This window comes from Dermochelys coriacea, chromosome 1 (assembly GCF_009764565.3).
Source record: "Dermochelys coriacea isolate rDerCor1 chromosome 1, rDerCor1.pri.v4, whole genome shotgun sequence".
Classification (NCBI taxonomy): Eukaryota; Metazoa; Chordata; order Testudines; family Dermochelyidae; genus Dermochelys; species Dermochelys coriacea.
The window spans coordinates 184,742,131-184,761,177 of NC_050068.2; the positions used below are offsets into that span (position 1 = coordinate 184,742,131).

The window sequence follows — 19,047 nt, forward strand, 5'->3', positions numbered from 1 at the left end:
AATATCTTAAGTGTGGCAATGTCTAGGAACAAGGTAACTAAAATTACCTTGTGTTTGTAAAGATTTCAGACTTTTAAGTTTGTTTGTTTCTTCCATTTATTTAATATTCATATGATGTTACATCTTATTACCTGAGAGTATGATCGTATGCCAACAATTGTAGGTAAGGAGTTTATAAATCATACACATGAAAGCTTTATACATGACAATATCTCAAATTTGCAACTCCCTTTTGAATTGTACACAGCTAAAGCCATTGAAAAGGTATAGAGACATAAATCTGTAACATGTAAAATGTGAAAATCCGCCACGTACAATATTTGTGTTTTCATTATTCAAATAGGTCCCTGTTATGCTATGGGAACGGCAGGCTGCATTTTTCTCTTGGGTGCAGCTGATCAGACAGGACCTGGTTTGTGTCACTGACTCCTCCTGCGCCCTTGTGCCCATCCTGCCCGGCGCTAGTGCACCCCTCTCCCTAACATTTACACCGGGCTGCTCAGCTGGGATCAGTGCTTCACCCCCTCTAGTGATCCAGCAGCACCTGCCCTTTGCCAACATGCCTGGCTGCTGTTTTGCCCCCTATAACGCTCTGCTCTGCTCAGCCCCAGCGGGTTTGCGGCTTCTCCTGTTGGCAAGCAGCTTTATTCAGCACCCAAGTGTGTGCGGGAGGAGGGGGGGGGTTATTCGGGGGAGGGCAGGAGGGGAAAGGCGTTAGGAAGGAGAGGAGGGGCAGGGCGTTGGGGCGAGCTGGGGGGGGGGGGCGCCGAGGAAATCAACGGGCGCTGCTGGGGGCGGGGGGCCGCTCCCCCCTCCCGGCCTGGGGGCGGAGCCGGAGCCGGAGGCGGGGCGGGGTCTCTGCGCCGGGGCCGCGCCCGCCTCCCGGCGGTCACGGGAGAAGCGGGAAGGAGGCGCGGCGCCGGGTGCGGCGCGGGGGCTCTGGCGGCTCCGAGTCCGGCTCTCGCTGCCCGCCGCCGCCATGGCCTCGCTCTTCAAGAAGAAGACGGTGGATGGTGAGCGGGGGAGGGGGCGCCTGTCCCTGGGCCGTGTCGGTCTGAGGGGCGCCGGGGTGTCCGGGGTCGGTCGGTCGGTCGGTCTGGCCGCCTCCCGCTTCCCCCCGGGGTCAGGAAGGGGCCTTGTTCCTGCGGGCCAAAGCCTCCCTCCGCCCGCGGGCTGCGTGTGTCCGCTCCCGGGGAGGGAGGAGCTCGGTTTGGGGGAGTCCCCCGCGCACGCATCCCGGGCCGGGGTCACACGGACTCGGTGCGGGGCGTGTGTCTGAGCAGAACGGGGCCGGGCTGTGAGATCTGGGCTGGCCGCTAAACGAGGGAGAGGGAGGTGCCACTAGAGTGACTCATCTAAAGCCGTGTGTGTGTGTGTGTGTGTGACACACACACACACACACACACGTACGTTACCCTCTCGTACTGAAAGCGTCAGGGACAGGAGGAAGGAAGTCTGTAAGAAAAGAAAAGGAGGACTTGTGGCACCTTAGAGACTAACACATTTATTAGAGCCTAAGCTTTCGTGAGCTACAGCTCACTTCATCGGATGCTCACGAAAGCTTAGGCTCAAACAAATGTGTTAGTCTCTAAGGTGCCACAAGTCCTGCTTTTCTTGTTGCGAATACAGACTAACAGGGCTGCTCCTCTGAAACCTGTCAGTGTGCAGTACATTCACTGAGCAAACCATGTGGAATCTTGCTCTAAAACAGGTCACAAAACGTGAGGCTTTGTGTATCGGCCAATTGCATTTCATCAAGCAAAGATTACTATTTTCCACTTCCTGTCTGGAAGAGATTTTGGGCACAGAGCAGGAAAGAGGGCAGAAGTGAGTTTTGCCACCTTTTTATTTGCTTTGATCCTGAGGGCCAGTTCAGTCCCCTTGGGACAGTTGCCAGCCTAGGGTTTCAGGAATGGAAAGTGCCTCAGACATGTCTATGGAATGCACCATACATTGGGCATGAAGGTGATATGAGCAGGTGTGGTGTAGAGTTGTCCCTTTATGCTACCTGGTGGTCTCTATATGCAAGGAGAGGGGAATTTCCGCTGTTTACAGTCTTTTCATCCCTTTTGTGCTTCTGGAGCAGGGCCAAGGACCTCACCCTTTGTTTTATTCCTCTGTGACAATTTGCTGTTACAAGCTCCCATTTTTCTATTGGATTCTCCTTCATTTGCAGAAACAAATGAAAGTGCCTCTAGTTACTGTTAATGCTAGTTATCATCGAATGTCTATTGCTGTAGTTCTTTTAAAGTAGCTGAGAATCTCCTGTGGCAGAAGAAATATAAAGAAAATGAATCTTCTGACTTTCCTCCCGGCTTCTAACTTGTTTAAAATGCTAGTGCCTTTATTATATTTGGGTTCAGTTTCTACTCTGCAAGTTTTCTAACAAAAGGGAATATTTCCTGTAGAGTAAAACGTCAATGCTAGTCTCATACATAAATATATTTGCATTACTATTTCTTCTCAGTTTTCTTAAACTCAACTATATATAGTGTAGTTAAATTTTAAATCTCCCCTCCCACCCCACCCCCCCAGCAAAGTCTTCTTTTTAAAGTCTTTTTGACAGAGCTCATGCTTGATGCTTGTCTCTTGAATTGCTTCTGTTGTTTCTCTGCTGGGCCAAAATACATTGTTTTTATTTGTCAGGCTTTATTTTCATCTATTGGCTGTCTACTCCAATGTCCATTGTAAAGTGTTTCTTGAAAATGTTACTTGTCGGGTCTTGCAAGCAGTGACAAGACTAAAATGGCCCCTTTCAATATCCCTCTTCTTTTCCGGTAATTACTCCTTAGGCTTAAAATAATTATTGAGCATGAGCTTTTTGTGCAGTGTGTGTTCCTCTTAAGATTCCATTAAAATATTTTGTTGGAACCTATTATTGCTGAAATAATTTCAGACTTAGATGGCTTGCAGTGTCTTCACACATCTGGGAAGGAAGAATCTGAATTGCTACTCTTCTTTTTCCAAAAAGATTGATGTATGCTTTAAAATGGAGACTATGGCTGCAGTTTCTGTTTATTGTTCATGCTTTAGTCATCTGACAGTAATTGAACCTGTCTAGATTGCATTTCGCTTGTTACCCAAGTAAATGAGGAAAATAGAAGTGTACAAGTGCTAGTCTACTTTTGTGGAATACAAAACCATGATGTAGTCTTAATTATGGGAACATTATTTCCTTTTCAGACTTTTAAACAGACTTTTTTATTAGATGGAGGTTGCCCTGTCTTTACAATATAAACCTGAAAAGGGTTCCTGATTTCTCATCACAGCACAACTTTCAATAACTTATTCATCTTTTATTTTGTTACATTTAAAGGTTTGAGTATGAAACGACAAATTTTATATTATTTATTATGGGGTTAAATCAGATGAAAAGTCTTGTAAAAGGGCATCATTTCTGAATCTGTTTTCAAATCCAGACTTGATTGCATGTCTTACAGTGCTAAAATCAGTTAAGCATATAAATGTAATTCTGATAAAATAAACTAGAAGAAGCCTTCTAACCACACCAAAAATCAGCTGCTATTGGTAGTTGCATCATTCTAGTCGTACACTATAATATGTTAGGTATGCAAATTGAACTCTTGTGACTCTCGATTCATATTTAAGCACTTTTTTTCTCTGTTAGGAAACCCAATAGCATTAAACTCCAGTACCTGCTGACTTTTTTACTCTTTAGAATTCTGCAAAATTAGAGCAATATGGGAGGCTGCTTTGAGTATGCAGCCTATACCCAGAAGAGCTATTTGTCCCTCCAACAGTGGAAAAGGAGTTCTGCTTTAGGAATAAATCCCTCTGTACATTTTAATATTCACTATAAGACCTCTGTAGCCTAACAAATGAAGACAAATCTTTAATGGAAGCTGAAATGACAGGTTCTATATCATACATTGCTTTTAATATATACACTTTATCAAGTAAATTCCATAAGGCTTCTACATAAACAATAGTATGAAGAAACTGGTCTCTTGCACCGAGTGAAAGCAATTTGCGCTATTCTGTACTCTGCCCTCAGATGTCTTTTTCTGTTCTTTTCAGGAGCAGTAAACAAATGTCATCAATAGAGCATTGTTCATATTTGTTTCCTAAATGTCTCGTATTAAGAGTGATGTTTTGTTATAATGCTAACCTTTGATTTCTATATGACCATGCTAAAATTTCATGATCTGGGCTTAGGGAGCTTGTATATGACGATGAAGTAGTTCTATGATGAATCACATTTTGATAATCTGTTGGCAGATGGAATCATAAGACCCAAACTAGTGAGGCACTCATTGTGGAGCACTTGCAACACCACACAGGATTGGGCTTTTAATGATGAGTGGGGAAGATTGACTGAAGCATGTTATTTGTCTAACTTTGAATGTGTAAAAATAGGCTTTTATTTTGTTGTTTGTGGCACTTTACTACTGAAAGTGCCCATCCTACTGGAAGGTGCTCAGGTACTATGGCGAGAGGATGGTATAAAAATCTATATAGATATTCAGTACTACATTGGCACACCTATTGTTGATTAGGGTAAAACATTCTAGTTTTCGTGGTAGTTGATATGACAAAAGGGGCTTTTGTGGATGGATGTTAGTTTCTGATATTCTAAGGAGATTGTTGACAGAGTATTGAAAAAGTAGTTTTTGTAGTTCAGTGCTAAATTTCTATACTTGCAGATATGAGGGGTGTTTACTAAGTTTAACCTTTATCCCAAATTCCTTGTTTTTGTTAAAAGTAACTATATGCTTGTAAAGATTCTTAAATTACTGATATGTTCTCAAAATCAACTTCAACTTAAAGGTAATCTAGTTTAAATACATTAAGAAAAAAAATCCAAGCAAGACAAGGGAAAGGGGCACTACTTCTCCATTTTCCCTTTGTGTTACATTTAGATATGCAGAAGGGGATCTTAACAGGCACTCAGCATTAGGGCTCACCTGAATCAGTTGACCAGATCCTAGAAGGACTGTATGTCTCCCAAGTATAAGTGTCACTGTAGTCAGAGAAACCCTAAGAGGTGCTTAGTGGGCTTTCTCAAACCTCAACCCCCATGGGTGCCACAATTGCAGACATACTCGCCTGTTAAATTCCTTTAATTTTTCTTTTCAAGTAATGTTTAGAATTAAAGCTGATGGCTTGACAGTTCTGGAAATGGAATTCCTTTCTCCCCAAAACAGGTACAGAATGTGTAGTAGCAGTGCAAGCTACTGTAAATCAGTCTTCCTATGCCAAGATCACCTAGTAAGAGGTAATTCAGTGATCAATCATTCCCAGTCCATTTCTGGCTTCTCTAAGGCTGCTTATGTGGATAGACATGTCCAAAACTAGGCCTTGGATTGTGAGACCACTAACTTTTCCCCAAATGGACCACTGAACAGCTGGGAGCAAAGCTATATTTTTGGGCGTGCTCTTAAACATTGTTCCTTTTCTGTCTGTCCTAATGGCTGGGGAAAATGTTAGCTAAATTTTAAATTAAGCTTTGGTTAAGTTATAGGCACATCTTTTAAGTACTGCTATATATTTGTTTAGGTTGGATTACTACCTTATTGAATTGCTGTTCTCAAAGAGGGTGTCAGGAATGGATAAGACATGACCAGTTTTCAGCCAATTCTGTGTCACATCCCTTGTGGCTTGACGTTTAGTTGAATAAGTGCAACTATGTTGCATATGGGGAAGGGCAGGATTTTGGGGTGGTCTCTATGCATCTCAGTGAGGAAGGAGGTAAACCGGACCAGGGGGTTCACATCTATGGAAGCTGCTGCCGTTTCTCCCTGCTCTATAGAGAAGGTGCAACAGGAACCAATGCTATTGCTCTGTTGAAGCAGCTCTGGAGCAGTCCCATGGTTATTCGGGGGAAGGGAGGATTCCTTCCCCCAACTGTATCATCACAGACCTCATGGACCTCTCCACTGAATAGTTTGGATACTGTGGCTGAGATAAGGAGGACTTGGCTCATATTGCTGTGAAATAGGAGTTAGAGATATGCTTTTCTGCATGGGAAAGTTGTTCTTGACACTTTCTGCATGATTAAAAGAGACATGTTTATGGAATATAGAAGTCTCTTGTGCCAAATGCTTCTCTCAGTTACACTGGTACAAACTCCATTGAAGCCACTTAGGTTTCACTGGTATAAAAGGAGAACTTGGCCTATAGTGTTGAAATTTAAGACAGTATTTCAGACATGTAAATTTATATTCTAACATCATTGCATATATTTGATATTTATAGTCCCAGTAGGAGATGCATGCTTTACTCTTATGATAAAAAATCAAATTAATGAAGGGAAGTTTTCTAGCCTCCAATAAATTGCAGATTTTCATTACATGTTTCAATACTGTTAAGCATTCAGTCTGAAGAATTATTTTACCAACTATAAATATTTCCTTTACAGATGTAATAAAGGAACAGAATCGAGAGTTAAGAGGTACACAGAGGACTATAACCAGAGATCGAGCAGCCCTGGAGAAACAGGAAAAACAGCTGGTAAGTAGAACAGAGAATTTTAGTTTACCTTTTTAAAACACACAAGTAAGTGTTTGTTTGAAATTTAAATAAGTGGCAAGAGAATGTCTCATACCTAAATAATAGTCTTCAAAGTCTTGCTGACTTTCCCCACTATCTACATTAGTTACCTTATAGTGGGGTGGGGTATTTTTACAGTGCTGGAAGACCTCTCTCCCAGTGCTGGTGCTGCAACTACATAGCCCTGTTAAAGCGCTGCCGCAGCAGTGCTTTAACGTTGCTAGTGAAGACATGCCCTTAGTCTTCCTGAATCTCTAATAAGTGCAGAGTCAGAAGCTGTGTTGTTTATATAACCTGATTCTTTTTTGTCCAACCGCATGGGTAAATTTGGGCTAATGTTTCATAACCTGTTTTAAAATATTAAAATATCAGTTGCCATCTGGATGAATTTTTCTTGCAGAGTTCTTTGGCAACAAGGGACTATACTGTTGACTCAGTAGCCCAGCATTAGTGCTTTGCATTCCAACATGAGTTGTTGAGAATTCTATCCCAGACATGACCCTTCCATTATAGATAACAAGGGCCAGGAGCTTTGGAGGCAATGCTCTAAGTTCTTGGGTTAGAAAGCAGTGAAAAGCATTAGTATATGTCATTGATGCTCATTTAAATGAACATCAGTGGTAAGGGTTTCACAGGGAATATTGGGGCTTATCTTCAGTAGGACAATTCATCTCAAAACACAACATGACTTAACAGCAACTGTAGACAAAGACAAGTCTAACTGTCACCTGGATGTAGTTATTCCTATGGTCTTCATAGAATTTCCCTACAATCAGCTGACTTTATTAACATAACTGTGATAACTCCCTCATTGAATGCTTGATCGTTAGAACATGTCCTTTAGTTTTATGTCCCATCATACCTATACTGGTGGAGATGTACGTAAAATGACATGCCTGGATAGATGACACAAAAACTGTGTGGAAAAACTCAGTGACAGTTCACTCCCTGGTTTAGTGTTAATAAGACATTGCCTCGTATGGTGACAGGTCTTGTGGATATCAGTTTTGGCATGGGAAAAATTAGAGAGCCTAATGACTAGTCTTATAGCCAAGATGACTATTCTTGGAAATTTTATCCTTTGCTGGGGCTTTAAGATATGTCTTTTAGATTGTGTAAGTGGTTAAGCTACCATTATTTCTTTTAGTGCCTTGATTTCCGTAAAGAATCGCTTTGAATGCACTCTTGTCAGTAATTTGCTCCAGAAATATATTGTGTATTTTTTCCTCTTGTGAAGGAAGAGGTGAAGAGAACAAGTCTTTGAAAGACTCAGTCTTCTGTTGTTACCCTGGCTGCTCAGACTCTAAGAAATCTGAATTTTCAAAGCCTGGTACGCTTGTCATTTGAAAAGAGCAGGAAATTGTCAATGAATCAGAACATTGTCCTGTAACAATGGTCTTTAGCTGCTACTTAAATAGAAAGGCAAAACAAATATTTTTTAAAATAGATGTTGCTCTGTGATAGTATTGTTACAGTTATTTACTGTTTTTATATTTGTCTTTACTTGGCTAGTGTGGACAGTTTTGATGTCTGATCAGTAATGTATCCTGCTTACTATACTGTTGACTTGCTGAATTTTGAGTAAGAGAAACATGTGACTGTCTTAAAATTTCTTCATAAATACAAGAACTGTGGATTAATCTTGTCTTTTACTTTCAGAATTAGTGTGAATTATGAATACATCAGCCATATAGCAACTTGATTCCCTGGCACAGATTTAGTTTGTAATTAATAGTTTAGTAATACTTGGCATTTACAGTATATAATGTTTTATCTTGAAAGTATGCTTTTCATACCATAATGAGATGTATGGACTACAAGAACTACTGTATTTAACTGGGAAAACTGGTGCTTGCTAACATTTGCTATAATAACACTTGGAAATCTGTGTCCAAAATATGCATTCCCATGTCACTCTTATCTTAACCACATAATATTGGAGTTATATTTAAAAAGCATGATAGTTTCAGTGATATTTTGAGCACCCTGTAAAGTGCCCACATCTTATATGTAGGCTACCAAAACAGGATTACCATTCCATTTCATACCCACAATACTGTTCTATTGATCTCATGTACTTCACTTACACATCTGTATTTTCTCTAGTAAAATTGTATCTCTTACAAAATCTGTCATGAAGTTTAGTTTCCTCAGAAATGAGGGATTTGTACGAAGCAGTTTCTGCCAAGCTAATGTACCAGTCTCAAAATATTATCTTCCTATAATAGTTCAGTATTTATAGTTTTCTTACACATGAGGTATCTCTTATGGTCACAGGATGTTCTCTCTACCATTTTGGTAAAATCAAAGCAATTAGTTAACATTTGCTTTTGGAGTATCTCCTGCAGCTTTGTATCTCTTGCTGTTTGTTCCTCAGTGTCTAGATGCTGTAGTTTGGTGGCCACTACTTACTATCACAGAGCAACTGGCTATGCTTCATAGCAGCCTCTTAGACATCTGTTGCATTCAGGGGAGGGTAAAGCACCTCTCTCTTTCTGGCAGGTGCTTTCCCACCAACAGCTGCAGTGCTGTTATTACACACAGTTTTACTTATTGTCTATTCCCTGAGAAAATGTTGTCACAATTGGACATATGAATTGTATATGTTCAGTCACTAACATTATGACAAATTAAAGAGAGAAGCCCTATTTTTTTTCTCCAATAAAATGCTTGGTATGAGGATTTTATGATGATGATCAATTTGATCATTATGTTCTGTGAAGAGCTATTAAGTCAGGGTGCAAAACTTTCCTTGCCTCCATTAAATTAATTAGTCTTGTATTCCCTCCCCATATTGGTTATAGAGTTATCTGGGCATAGGCTTTGCCTAGACTAGAATTTAGGGTGTGATGTTATCTTGTGGCAGTGTAGAGAAGGCACATTGCATTTATTATGCACTAAGATAATTGAGTTAAATCACAAGGGGTGGGGGAAAGCTTGGACTTCAACTGTTTCACAGGTTACTTCATGTAATCTGCCTTCCAAGAAAATACAACTCCATAATCTTTAAGGAGAGGTGCTGAAGGGTAAAGTTTTTCTGAAAGTTACCTGTCCAGGTATGCTCTGTTGCTTAAGTGGCCACTAGGTTGCAGCGGATGAATGCAAGAGGAGGGTCTAAGGGTATGTCTCCACTGCAGTTAAACACCTGCAGCTGACCTATGTCAGCTGGCTCAGGCTCCGACTACAGGGCTGTAGATGTTGGGGCTCAGGCTGAAGATTTGACTCTGGGATCCTCTCCCCTTGTGGGGTCCCAGAGCTCTGGCTCCAGCCTGAACATCTACACTGCAGTTAAACAGCTCCATAGTCCAAGTCAACAAACATTGGCCAGCCTCATGTGTTTAGATGGAGTGGAGACATACCTTTAGACTCTTCCCACCTCACAGCATCCTAGAGCCCAGGCTCCAGCCCAAGCCTGCAAGTCTACACAACAGTGAAACTGCCCTATAGCCTGAGCTCCACGAGCCCAAGTTGGCTTCATGGGGCAGCCGTGGGTTCCTCTTGGCTGTGTAGATATAGCCTGAAAGATCAAGGAGGAGATGAGTTAGTGGTGTTGGTCACCGTTAGTTCTTAACATGTATATTTATCAGCCTGTAAATTAAAGGATCTCTCATAAAAATACACTTTAACTCTCTATATATGACTCCATGTCAGAATGCACAAGTAATATCTACCTCTATGTAAAAAATAGTATGTCAGAGAAGTGCACATTCCCACAGTATAATGCAAGTTATTCTTTTAGTAATAGAGTATTGTCATCTATTAATTTTTTTTCTTACTATAGACTTCTGCTAGAAAGGGAAATATTCTTGTATCATTTGTCAATTCCTTCATTCTCAAAGAAGAGGTTTGTGAACATGTGGTTAATTTATCCAATCTAGCATTTATTAAAAAATGTTTAGTTGTATAACGTAATGTGAATCTAAAAACTACTTTCTAAAACTAGGAACTGGAAATAAAGAAAATGGCAAAGACTGGTAACAAAGAAGCCTGCAAGGTTCTAGCAAAACAGTTGGTGCAACTGCGAAAACAGAAAACTCGAACCTATGCTGTTAGTTCCAAAGTCACCTCCATGTCAACTCAAACAAAAGTGATGAATTCCCAGATGAAGATGGCAGGAGCTATGTCAACCACAGCAAAAGTGAGCAGTTAAATCAATATAAATATCTAAATGTAATTTGTGTTCATGGACACTTTCATATTGAAACTCAAATACAATAGGTAGCTTGCAAAAGCCTTGACAAGTTCAATGTTATCTTGTAAAAATTAGCTGGAGATAAACATATTATGTAATACTACATTTAGCAGTGATGATGCTTACAGGACGAATATTAATTTGTGTTTTGAAAAACACTGAATTAGCCATTCATATCTTGCTGCTCAGTATCTGCTATTTAAACTAGCAGGCTCTCACACAGCTGACTTATAATCTTTGTCAGGTTTCAGAGTAGCAGCCGTGTTAGTCTGTATCCGCATACGCATCCATCCGATGAAGTGAGCTGTAGCTCACGATGCTCAAATAAATTTGTTAGTCTCTAAGGTGCCACAAGTCCTCCTGTTCTTTTTGCGAATATCTTTGTCATAGCCCAGAAAGCTGTTCAGTATTAGTGTCTGGTTAATGATTAAAATGGATCCTGTAACTCTTGATACAGAGGATAATTACAGTAGGCTAACAAACAGCTTTTCATTATGCAATGTCTTGCCTCAAAATTTTGTCTGTCATGTAACTGTTTCTAGTGGATAAAGTAGGATAGACTGATTCTAGAAATCAAGGCAGTATGTCACCTAGCTTTATAACTTGTGTGAAAATGAGGCATCGCTTTCTGGCTGACGCGTCTAAAGGGCTCAGTGAGCTAGAATTCTGCTTCATCCTCATCCTCCGCACACCAGGGAAATTGTGTTAAATTGTTTTGCTTCTTGTCTCATAAAACTAATGCACTGTAATTTGATTTGATGCAGGAAGTAGCTGCTAGGAAGACTTTGCTCTTAAAGGGCCACTATGAATAACGTGTTTTTAAAAAATAAAGTTTAAAAAAAAAATCTCAGTTCAACCATCTAGAGCTGTGGCTGTGCAGTAGGTCTTTTTTCCTCCAAGAGATGGTACAGCTGACTCCATGATCAAGTTAAACAAGACAGTTTATGCTAGCATGCACCTCTTTTCTCTCCTGTGACCTTCTGGCCCATCATTTGTACAACAGCTTCACATAAGTGAGGAAGTTAATCTTGCTTTTTAGAACTATCACATCCCTCTCTAGCTGAGCATTCTTCTCTCTGGGCTCTTAATCCTTGGAATGTTTTGGATTAAACTTCTTAAAGCAAACATAGTGGTATAATCGCAGTGGTGGAACAAAATCAGCAGAAATGTCAATAAATACAGATCTTAACAGATTTGGAAAAAAAAAATGAAGCGGGTTCGTCAATGGGCTATGCAACATTATGGGGATTGAAGGAGAAATAAGTTATTTTGGCCACCTAATAGTTAACTTTTTCAGTTAATGCAGTAAAAAACACAGAACTAAAAATGCTGACTTAATTTTGGAGCCATAGTGTTCTCTAACCCATACCAAGATTTACAGTCATACAACATTCAGTTAAAATCAGATGCATCTCACTGTCTAGCTGCCTCAACAAATGAGATGAGTAAGCAATTTTCAATATCTTGTCCATAAATTTATTTGTAAATAGGACACTCAATGTTACTATCTGTCTATAAAATTAAAGCACACACTTCTATGATTGGAGAATATTTTCGCCCCAGAAAAAATGTATTTATATCCACTGAAAACCCTTGAATTGGAAAAGGAAAACAAAAAGCTTTGTTTTCTCAATTTAAACAAAATTAGAAATGAAGGCAGACATTTTCCTTAAAGGCTTCAGTTTTAAGTTTCTAATGTATCACTGATATCAATTATTAATGTATCCTTTTAAACTAGTTTTCCATGTATTCCTAAAGTGTATGTAGCACTTTCTACGAAGAGGCTACTTCCTTTATTTTTTGCACATATCACAATTTAGTGTTTGACACGGAAGCTGCTTTGTGGAGACAAAATACCATAGCTTTATATTAATTGAATCAAAAAGGAAGTAGTACTGGGTGAATGTGTTTTTTACACACCTGTGGTAATCAGTGCCATGAAGTTTGGTAAAATATTATGTTTTAAGGTTTAGTAGTGTGTGGCAGAGGTTCTCTAAGTAATACCAAGTGTTCAACCTGTACTATTAACTTTTGAACACCCTGGCATTTGCCATTAGCAGAAACTTCATACTTGCTACTACTTTATCCTAGATGGAGAAACATCATAATGACTTCATGCCCTCTTCCTACTGGTGGTTGATGAAAATGTTCTTAACTTGCTTTAAACATTATTGCCATTTCCATCTGTCTTAACAATTAGTTGCCTAATTATGGAACTTTTCTCCTCCTCCCCCAAGCTCATCCTGCAAGCCAGAAAAGTGACCTTAAATTAAGAAAAAAGTCTAGCTTGTTGTTGTTCTGCACTAGTCGAAGTAGAAGATTTTATTAATTACTAGACAAGGGGCCAATTGAGGATTCCATATGCACCCAAAGCTCCCACTAAAGTGGGAGTTTACATATGCAAAGCATGCAGAACCTGGCCCCAGGTTTGTTAGACTAGAAATCACTTAACTTTGCCTAGCATATTCAGTGTACTACACAAATTTGTGCAATTTTATGATTAATATTCTCTAATATTGTTAGACAATGCAATCTGTTAACAAGAAGATGGACCCTCAAAAGACGTTACAAACTATGCAGAATTTCCAGAAGGAAAACATGAAGATGGAAATGACTGAGGAAATGAGTAAGTTATGTGTTCTAGTAAATAACTTCAGCAGGCATTGACACTATCAGACAATTAAAATAAGTAGGCACACCTTAATCCCACTTCTGAATATTACTAACAACACATGAGATTACTATCAATGAGCAATGATTAAAGGGAAAATATTTCACGTTCTGCATGGCTACTTTGGGTATTTGACTGTACTGCATGTATAGTTGTATGAAAGACCTGTAAAAATGAGAGGCACCGAGTGGGAGAGTTGTTGAACAGGTGTAATTACCACTACTACTTGAATTGACTAAATTGAGGGAATGTCCTGTTAACCTAACAATTAGAAATTCAGATCCCAGGCAATAACAGACATGGCATTCTGTTTTTCATGGATAATAGAAACTTCGCATGAGCAAGTGGCATGGGGAGTTGCTGCTCTTGTGCAAGGAAAGAGAAGCAGTAGCACAAACTCTTCTGCTTTTTGAGAAGGGATGAAAGACTAGAGTGCAACAGTATACGTAGTTAACAAATATATTTGCTCTTGTTTACAAAGAAGCGTATGTACTGGGTATGGGAATTCTAGAAATGAAGAAGGCTTTAGTGTTGGTATACAGATAAGTAACTCCGCCATCTAGTCTGGAGTTAAGTTTGAGCTTTAGGATTAAATTTAAAGTTTTGGGCTTGCCTGTAGATGTTTGTGTGTACACTGATCTGTAAATGAGAATAGTTGAAGGCCTCTCACTTGCAGCAGTCAGGGTTATGTAGAACTTGTAAAATATTTTGAGTAGAAGGGCAGGAGTCCTTAGAATTATCCTTCCAGAAACTGACTTGTACATATAAAACAATAATGGACAAAATAGTGGTAGAAAGCAGTCAAGCACAGCCTGGAACACCATCTGCCCACTGAGTACGAGGAGCCACCCTTTTCTCTGTATTACCACAATGGCTTATTAGCTTGTTTGTAATTGTAAGTGTCAGTGATGCCACACTGGTCTTGCTACTGGCTACTGTTAACACAGCATTCTTCTCATCCTAAAATTTGCCACTGCATTGCCTCTGCTGGGGGAAACAAGCCGAATTTTAAGAATTATACTATTGTGCTAGGCATCAATGCACCAACCCCTTAGTTGGATTTCTGCAGTTGGCGGGCTGGGAGAGAAATGAGGTCTTTAAGGGGGATGTGGAGGTGTTTTTTAATTGGTTTGCTTTTTAAATGTAACAAAGAATTCTGAAACTAAATCCTTTCTGAAAAATGGTGAAATCAAACCTCTGTGTAAAGTGCTGGCACATGAATGCCTAGTGCAATTGTTAGCACTACTTCAGGGTCAAGATTTTAAAATGCAGAGGTAGGCAGAGCACTCCTGGGTTGCCAGCATGTGGTGCTAGGTGATGCAGTGCTGTTCTGCAAATGCACACAGTGTACGTTCCTTTCTCTTGCCATCTCATGTAGTGATACTACTGCTGCATGCTAGGATTGTAGAAGAACAGTGGTTTTTAGTTATTCTCCCATTTATTCTGTGAACACTAATCTTTCTGTACTAATGCAGCTCTGGTTTTTATTTTCCTTCCTAGTTAATGATACCCTGGATGATATCTTTGAGGGCTCTGATGAAGAAGAGGAAAGCCAGGATATTGTGAACCAAGTGCTTGACGAAATTGGAATTGAAATCTCAGGAAAGGTATGGAGAAATGTTCTTTAGGGTGGGAAGGTATATATATATATATATATATATATATATATATTAAATGTCATCCTAACAGCTTTCATTTGGTAGTTCTGTGCTAGAAGTCAAATTGTCACAGTGTGTATTGGTTTTACTCAGTGAAGTTTGTGTGTTTCTTTAATAGATGGCCAAAGCACCATCTGCTGCCAGAGGCTTACCATCTGCATCAGCATCAAAAACTACCACCATTTCAGATGAAGAGATTGAACGGCAGCTCAAAGCTTTGGGAGTAGATTAGCCTGATGACAATACACAGCCTGCCTTTTAACAATTATTCAACTACAGACAGATGTGAAATGTATGCATTTTCAACACAACTGATGTACTTTGGTTTTAAGGAGAACTGAAGTCTTCAGAAATAAGCTGATTCACACCAAAAAAGGCTTATTTCTTGCCAGAGAACCATTATTAGTGGCACTGAATTCCTGAAATTGTTTAAAAAAACTACTTTATCAGATGACATGAATAGATAACTTGCATGTGGGATTTTTTGAACACCGGCTTGAGATCTGAGGTAAACAGGTACAAGTACATCCATTTACACCAAGACTGAAGTTGGGCTGTGTTGCATTCAAGATTTATCCCCACAACTTAGTTGCTTGAGCAGCACTGGCTTTTTTTAATTTATAAAATGTCAGCTGGCAAGCAGACTTGGAAAAATAACAATTATTAAACAAGATCTTCATCCATTTAGCTTTTTTGAAATTGTCATCCTGTGATTGTTGACAGTATTTCTCTGGATAATATTTGGAGTGTTTATAAAATCACTACACATGGAAAGTTCTTAAAATATTTTATGATCTTGTCTTTACACTTTTAGTTTGAAAAGGGATAACCTTTTTCTTTTGGTGAGAGAGAACCTTGATACTCTAGTAAGCGTAGGCAATTATATCTTTGTTTTTCAGGTGTCTTTAGTAAATTTGAGTTGATTCATTCTTAGACAATTGTACTACTTACTGAAGGGTATGGGTGCAATCCAGCTCTTGTTGACTTCAGTGGAAGAGGCTTGAACTAAATATTTTTAGTGAATATTTTGCATGAAAGGCACTGAATAAACTGTATTGTACTGTAACATAGCTAACTTCAACAGAATTGTTGTGCCTTTGTGTATATAAAACCTTGCTATATGCTCCTGATTTTTCAAAATTGTATTAATTGTTGAAGGGTGAAGTAACTACTGTTAAGGCCGTTATTGCCAGGTACAAAATATTCTGAAAAGTGGTATCTACACTTGATAGCAGTCCATGCTGAAGTTCATATCTAAAGGACTTCAGCACTTGCAAAAGGAATCCTGCCTGAAATCTCATTGTATATATTTTACAGTACTTATCCCCTAATAGTAACTGTTTAAAGATGCTGCATTGTTTACTAAGGTACATGTGATTGCTTACTGGCAGGTGAAATCTAAATCTTATCAGAATGACTGGGCTGCCTTATGCCTATGATTACTCCTTTTAGGTTAAAAAAAAAAAAAAAAAAAAAAAAAAAGAAAAAAAAGAAAAAGAAAATGCTGGGTGTTACATTGTACAGTAGAAAGTTAGGGTAAGACACAAGTGATTTGGATAACAATATAGGAACAGGCTCTGATTCTAAGGTTTTCCACGGATTTTGGTCTGTATCCTCATCAGGTCCATAGAATAGCACTGGCTTTAAGCCATTTAATCAAAGAGCGCTTAGTCTCTAAGTGGGAAAGCAAACCCTGAGTGGAATTGCTATTGTCACATCTGTCAATGCAAGACTGAGCAGGGAAATAAAGGTTATAATCATCAGTTTGTGAGCTCAGGTCTAGGTTTTGGAGTAGAAATAAGAATGCTGTTTTCACTAGAAAACATGGGGCCAAACCAGGCATCTGCAATGTGCAAGTGTACATACTACACACACACACCCCGAACATTTGGGGTGAATTTTCTTTGACAATTTATTTTGTAAAAATCTAATAAAAGCTTTTATTCCCATGATGGCTGTCCTGATGGTGGGGTCTTAAATGTAAGTTATCTAGTAATGGATGTCATAATCTTTTGTGATATCACTTAGGAGGGATATTAGTTGTGAATTCCATCAGTTTTTGAAAAAAAAAAATTGTTGCTATTGCTAGTTTGAGGGTTTGAGGGAGGTTTCTGTACACACCGAAACTTAGCACTGGCTTGTTGGACTAAAATCAAAAAAAAGTAGCTGAAAACTGCTGACCCTGCTCTAGTCCCACTCCCCTCTTCACTGTTTCACCTTCCCCCTCCCACAACTCAGCCCTGCCCGATTTATTTTCACTGCAATCAGAGCAAAGAGTATGGCTGTAAGTATTAAACTGTGCTCTTAATTACAATTGAAATGTCAGTGAAAATGGTCCTTTGGCAAAGCAAATAGCAATATCAAGCCCAAAGCAAGAAATACTGGTATGTGCCCCATATTTCATCAACCATTTGTCTATAATGCTCCTTCACTGTTTAAAACAATCTCTCAAATTATTGAATTAATTCAAAGCTCAGTTGCTTTTATCATTAGTCAGACAAAGTGGGTGAGGTCATATCTTTTATTGGTAGTGGCACCCTGCTGCAGCTTAGTGGAGAACTTCTGTCCCACCACAAAGTTTAATATAAACTGTTAAAAGGCATCACCTTAGCCTTACAAAGGGAAATATCAGGAGCCAAAAATACTTATGACCTGCAAAAAGGGGGGGGGGGGTGAGAGATGCAGCCTGCAGAAGTCAAATGCATATGGCTACCTAAAGACAGCAGCTGTTTGTCCCCCAGGTTTAAAGGATCAGGTAGCAGAAGAGCATTTTCGGAAGGATGCCTGGAAGTGGGTGAAACCAGACAAGAGTAATCAGTAGCCCCTAGATATAGGAAGGTAGGTGGTGGGAGGGAGGGGGGTGTTTCAACCCTAAGGGCCAGGGATCTAGGTGTAAGACATCTTATGGCTGTCAGTCTGGTGGTCTGAAGTGTGCCCTATTGTTTTGGTGTTTCTGTAACCCAGATGTTTTCGGACAAGCTGCTTGCTGTAGTTAACCATCCACTCTTCCGTTATGTGAGAGAGGCACAGGTTTCATTTGTTTTGCCATGTTTCTGAAAGTGTCCTTTACCCATAAACACTCTTGGAGGACAAGAGCATCAGTGTAGTGACTAACTGCTGATGCAGTCACTGTAACTACTGTAGCATGCAAAAAAGAACGGGTAGCAGCAGAGTGAAGCAGCTAAAGTAAAATCAAAATACTATCACAACCAAACAAATGTGAACAGTTACATTTGGTATTGGAGGTTATTTGAACAATGCTTTATTTTTTGGCAAAGAGTAGGGTTTGTTTTTCATAATCTTTTTAAAACAAATAATTTAGAAAATAAATAAACTCAAACTGTCATATTGCAAGTTTGACTACATATGCATAATACACCACAAGAAACTTCAAACAAAGAAACAAAAGTAACCAAGGAATAAAATTAAAAGTCATCACCTTCCTTTCTCTACTCTTTCCAATGTTTTTTCAACATGCATTTCTGTCAGTACAGCATCTGTGGTTGGTGGTGAAGGCTGAGACTTAATCCCAGAAAGTGCACTCTTGCTTTGTAAAGTAGTGACTGATCTGTGTTAGTGTTGTGACAGTCTGGGGGTTAGAATAGTTCAAGTCCAGTATAAAACATGCATTAGCAAGGGAAGAGGGATGTTCTCTCCCCCCACCAGTTTTAATTTAGAATCCTGTCCTAAAGAGAAAAAGAAAAGCAATAATGCAGTTCATTCATGAAAATATATTTTCTTAATACAGAAGACTATATTCCTTAGTTTAACATGCCTAGGGCCCCTTCCTGGCTGTGCTTATGTATTATTTAAAGCACACCAACATAGATATGTTCTGTGTTGATATACACTTACCTTAATGACTTCAAATGTTATAACCTCTTTCTGGATCTATTATCTAGTTGTTTTCTAAATCACCATTATGCCTGCTTCACACACAACTAATTTTTGATTTACCATTACCACTAATGTGCATTCCTGTCATTTTAGTCCTGGGAAAAAGCTTGAAATATGTA

At 39.3% G+C, this 19,047-nt stretch overlaps 1 protein-coding gene across 2 annotated transcripts; it reads left to right on the forward strand.

Moving 5' to 3' along the window:
• The first annotated feature begins 842 nt into the window (after window positions 1–842).
• Window positions 843–16,428, forward strand: CHMP2B (charged multivesicular body protein 2B). Of its 2 annotated transcripts, XM_038386967.2 has the most exons (7): window positions 1,027–1,122; window positions 5,166–5,236; window positions 6,380–6,471; window positions 10,454–10,648; window positions 13,226–13,328; window positions 14,874–14,980; window positions 15,150–16,428. In XM_038386967.2, exons 2-7 carry the CDS (start codon window positions 5,173–5,175, stop codon window positions 15,261–15,263), a joined length of 675 nt encoding a protein of 224 aa, XP_038242895.1. In that variant the 5' UTR covers window positions 1,027–1,122; window positions 5,166–5,172; the 3' UTR covers window positions 15,264–16,428. The 2 variants fall into 2 exon arrangements, with proteins under 2 accessions (XP_038242897.1, XP_038242895.1); XM_038386969.2 differs by lacking the exons at window positions 1,027–1,122; window positions 5,166–5,236 and adding an exon at window positions 843–1,013.
• The last annotated feature ends 2,619 nt before the right edge of the window (window positions 16,429–19,047 follow it).

What these genes read in the sequence shown, in the direction of transcription:
- CHMP2B (XM_038386967.2), top strand. Translation starts at nt 5,173, where the DNA reads ATGTGTAGTAGCAGTGCAAGCTACTGTAAATCAGTCTTCCTATGCCAA. An exon ending in AGAAACAGGAAAAACAGCTG is followed by an intron (nt 6,472 to 10,453) that starts GTAAGTAGAACA and finishes TTCTAAAACTAG; the next exon opens with GAACTGGAAATAAAGAAAAT. An exon ending in GGAAATGACTGAGGAAATGA is followed by an intron (nt 13,329 to 14,873) that starts GTAAGTTATGTG and finishes TTTCCTTCCTAG; the next exon opens with TTAATGATACCCTGGATGAT.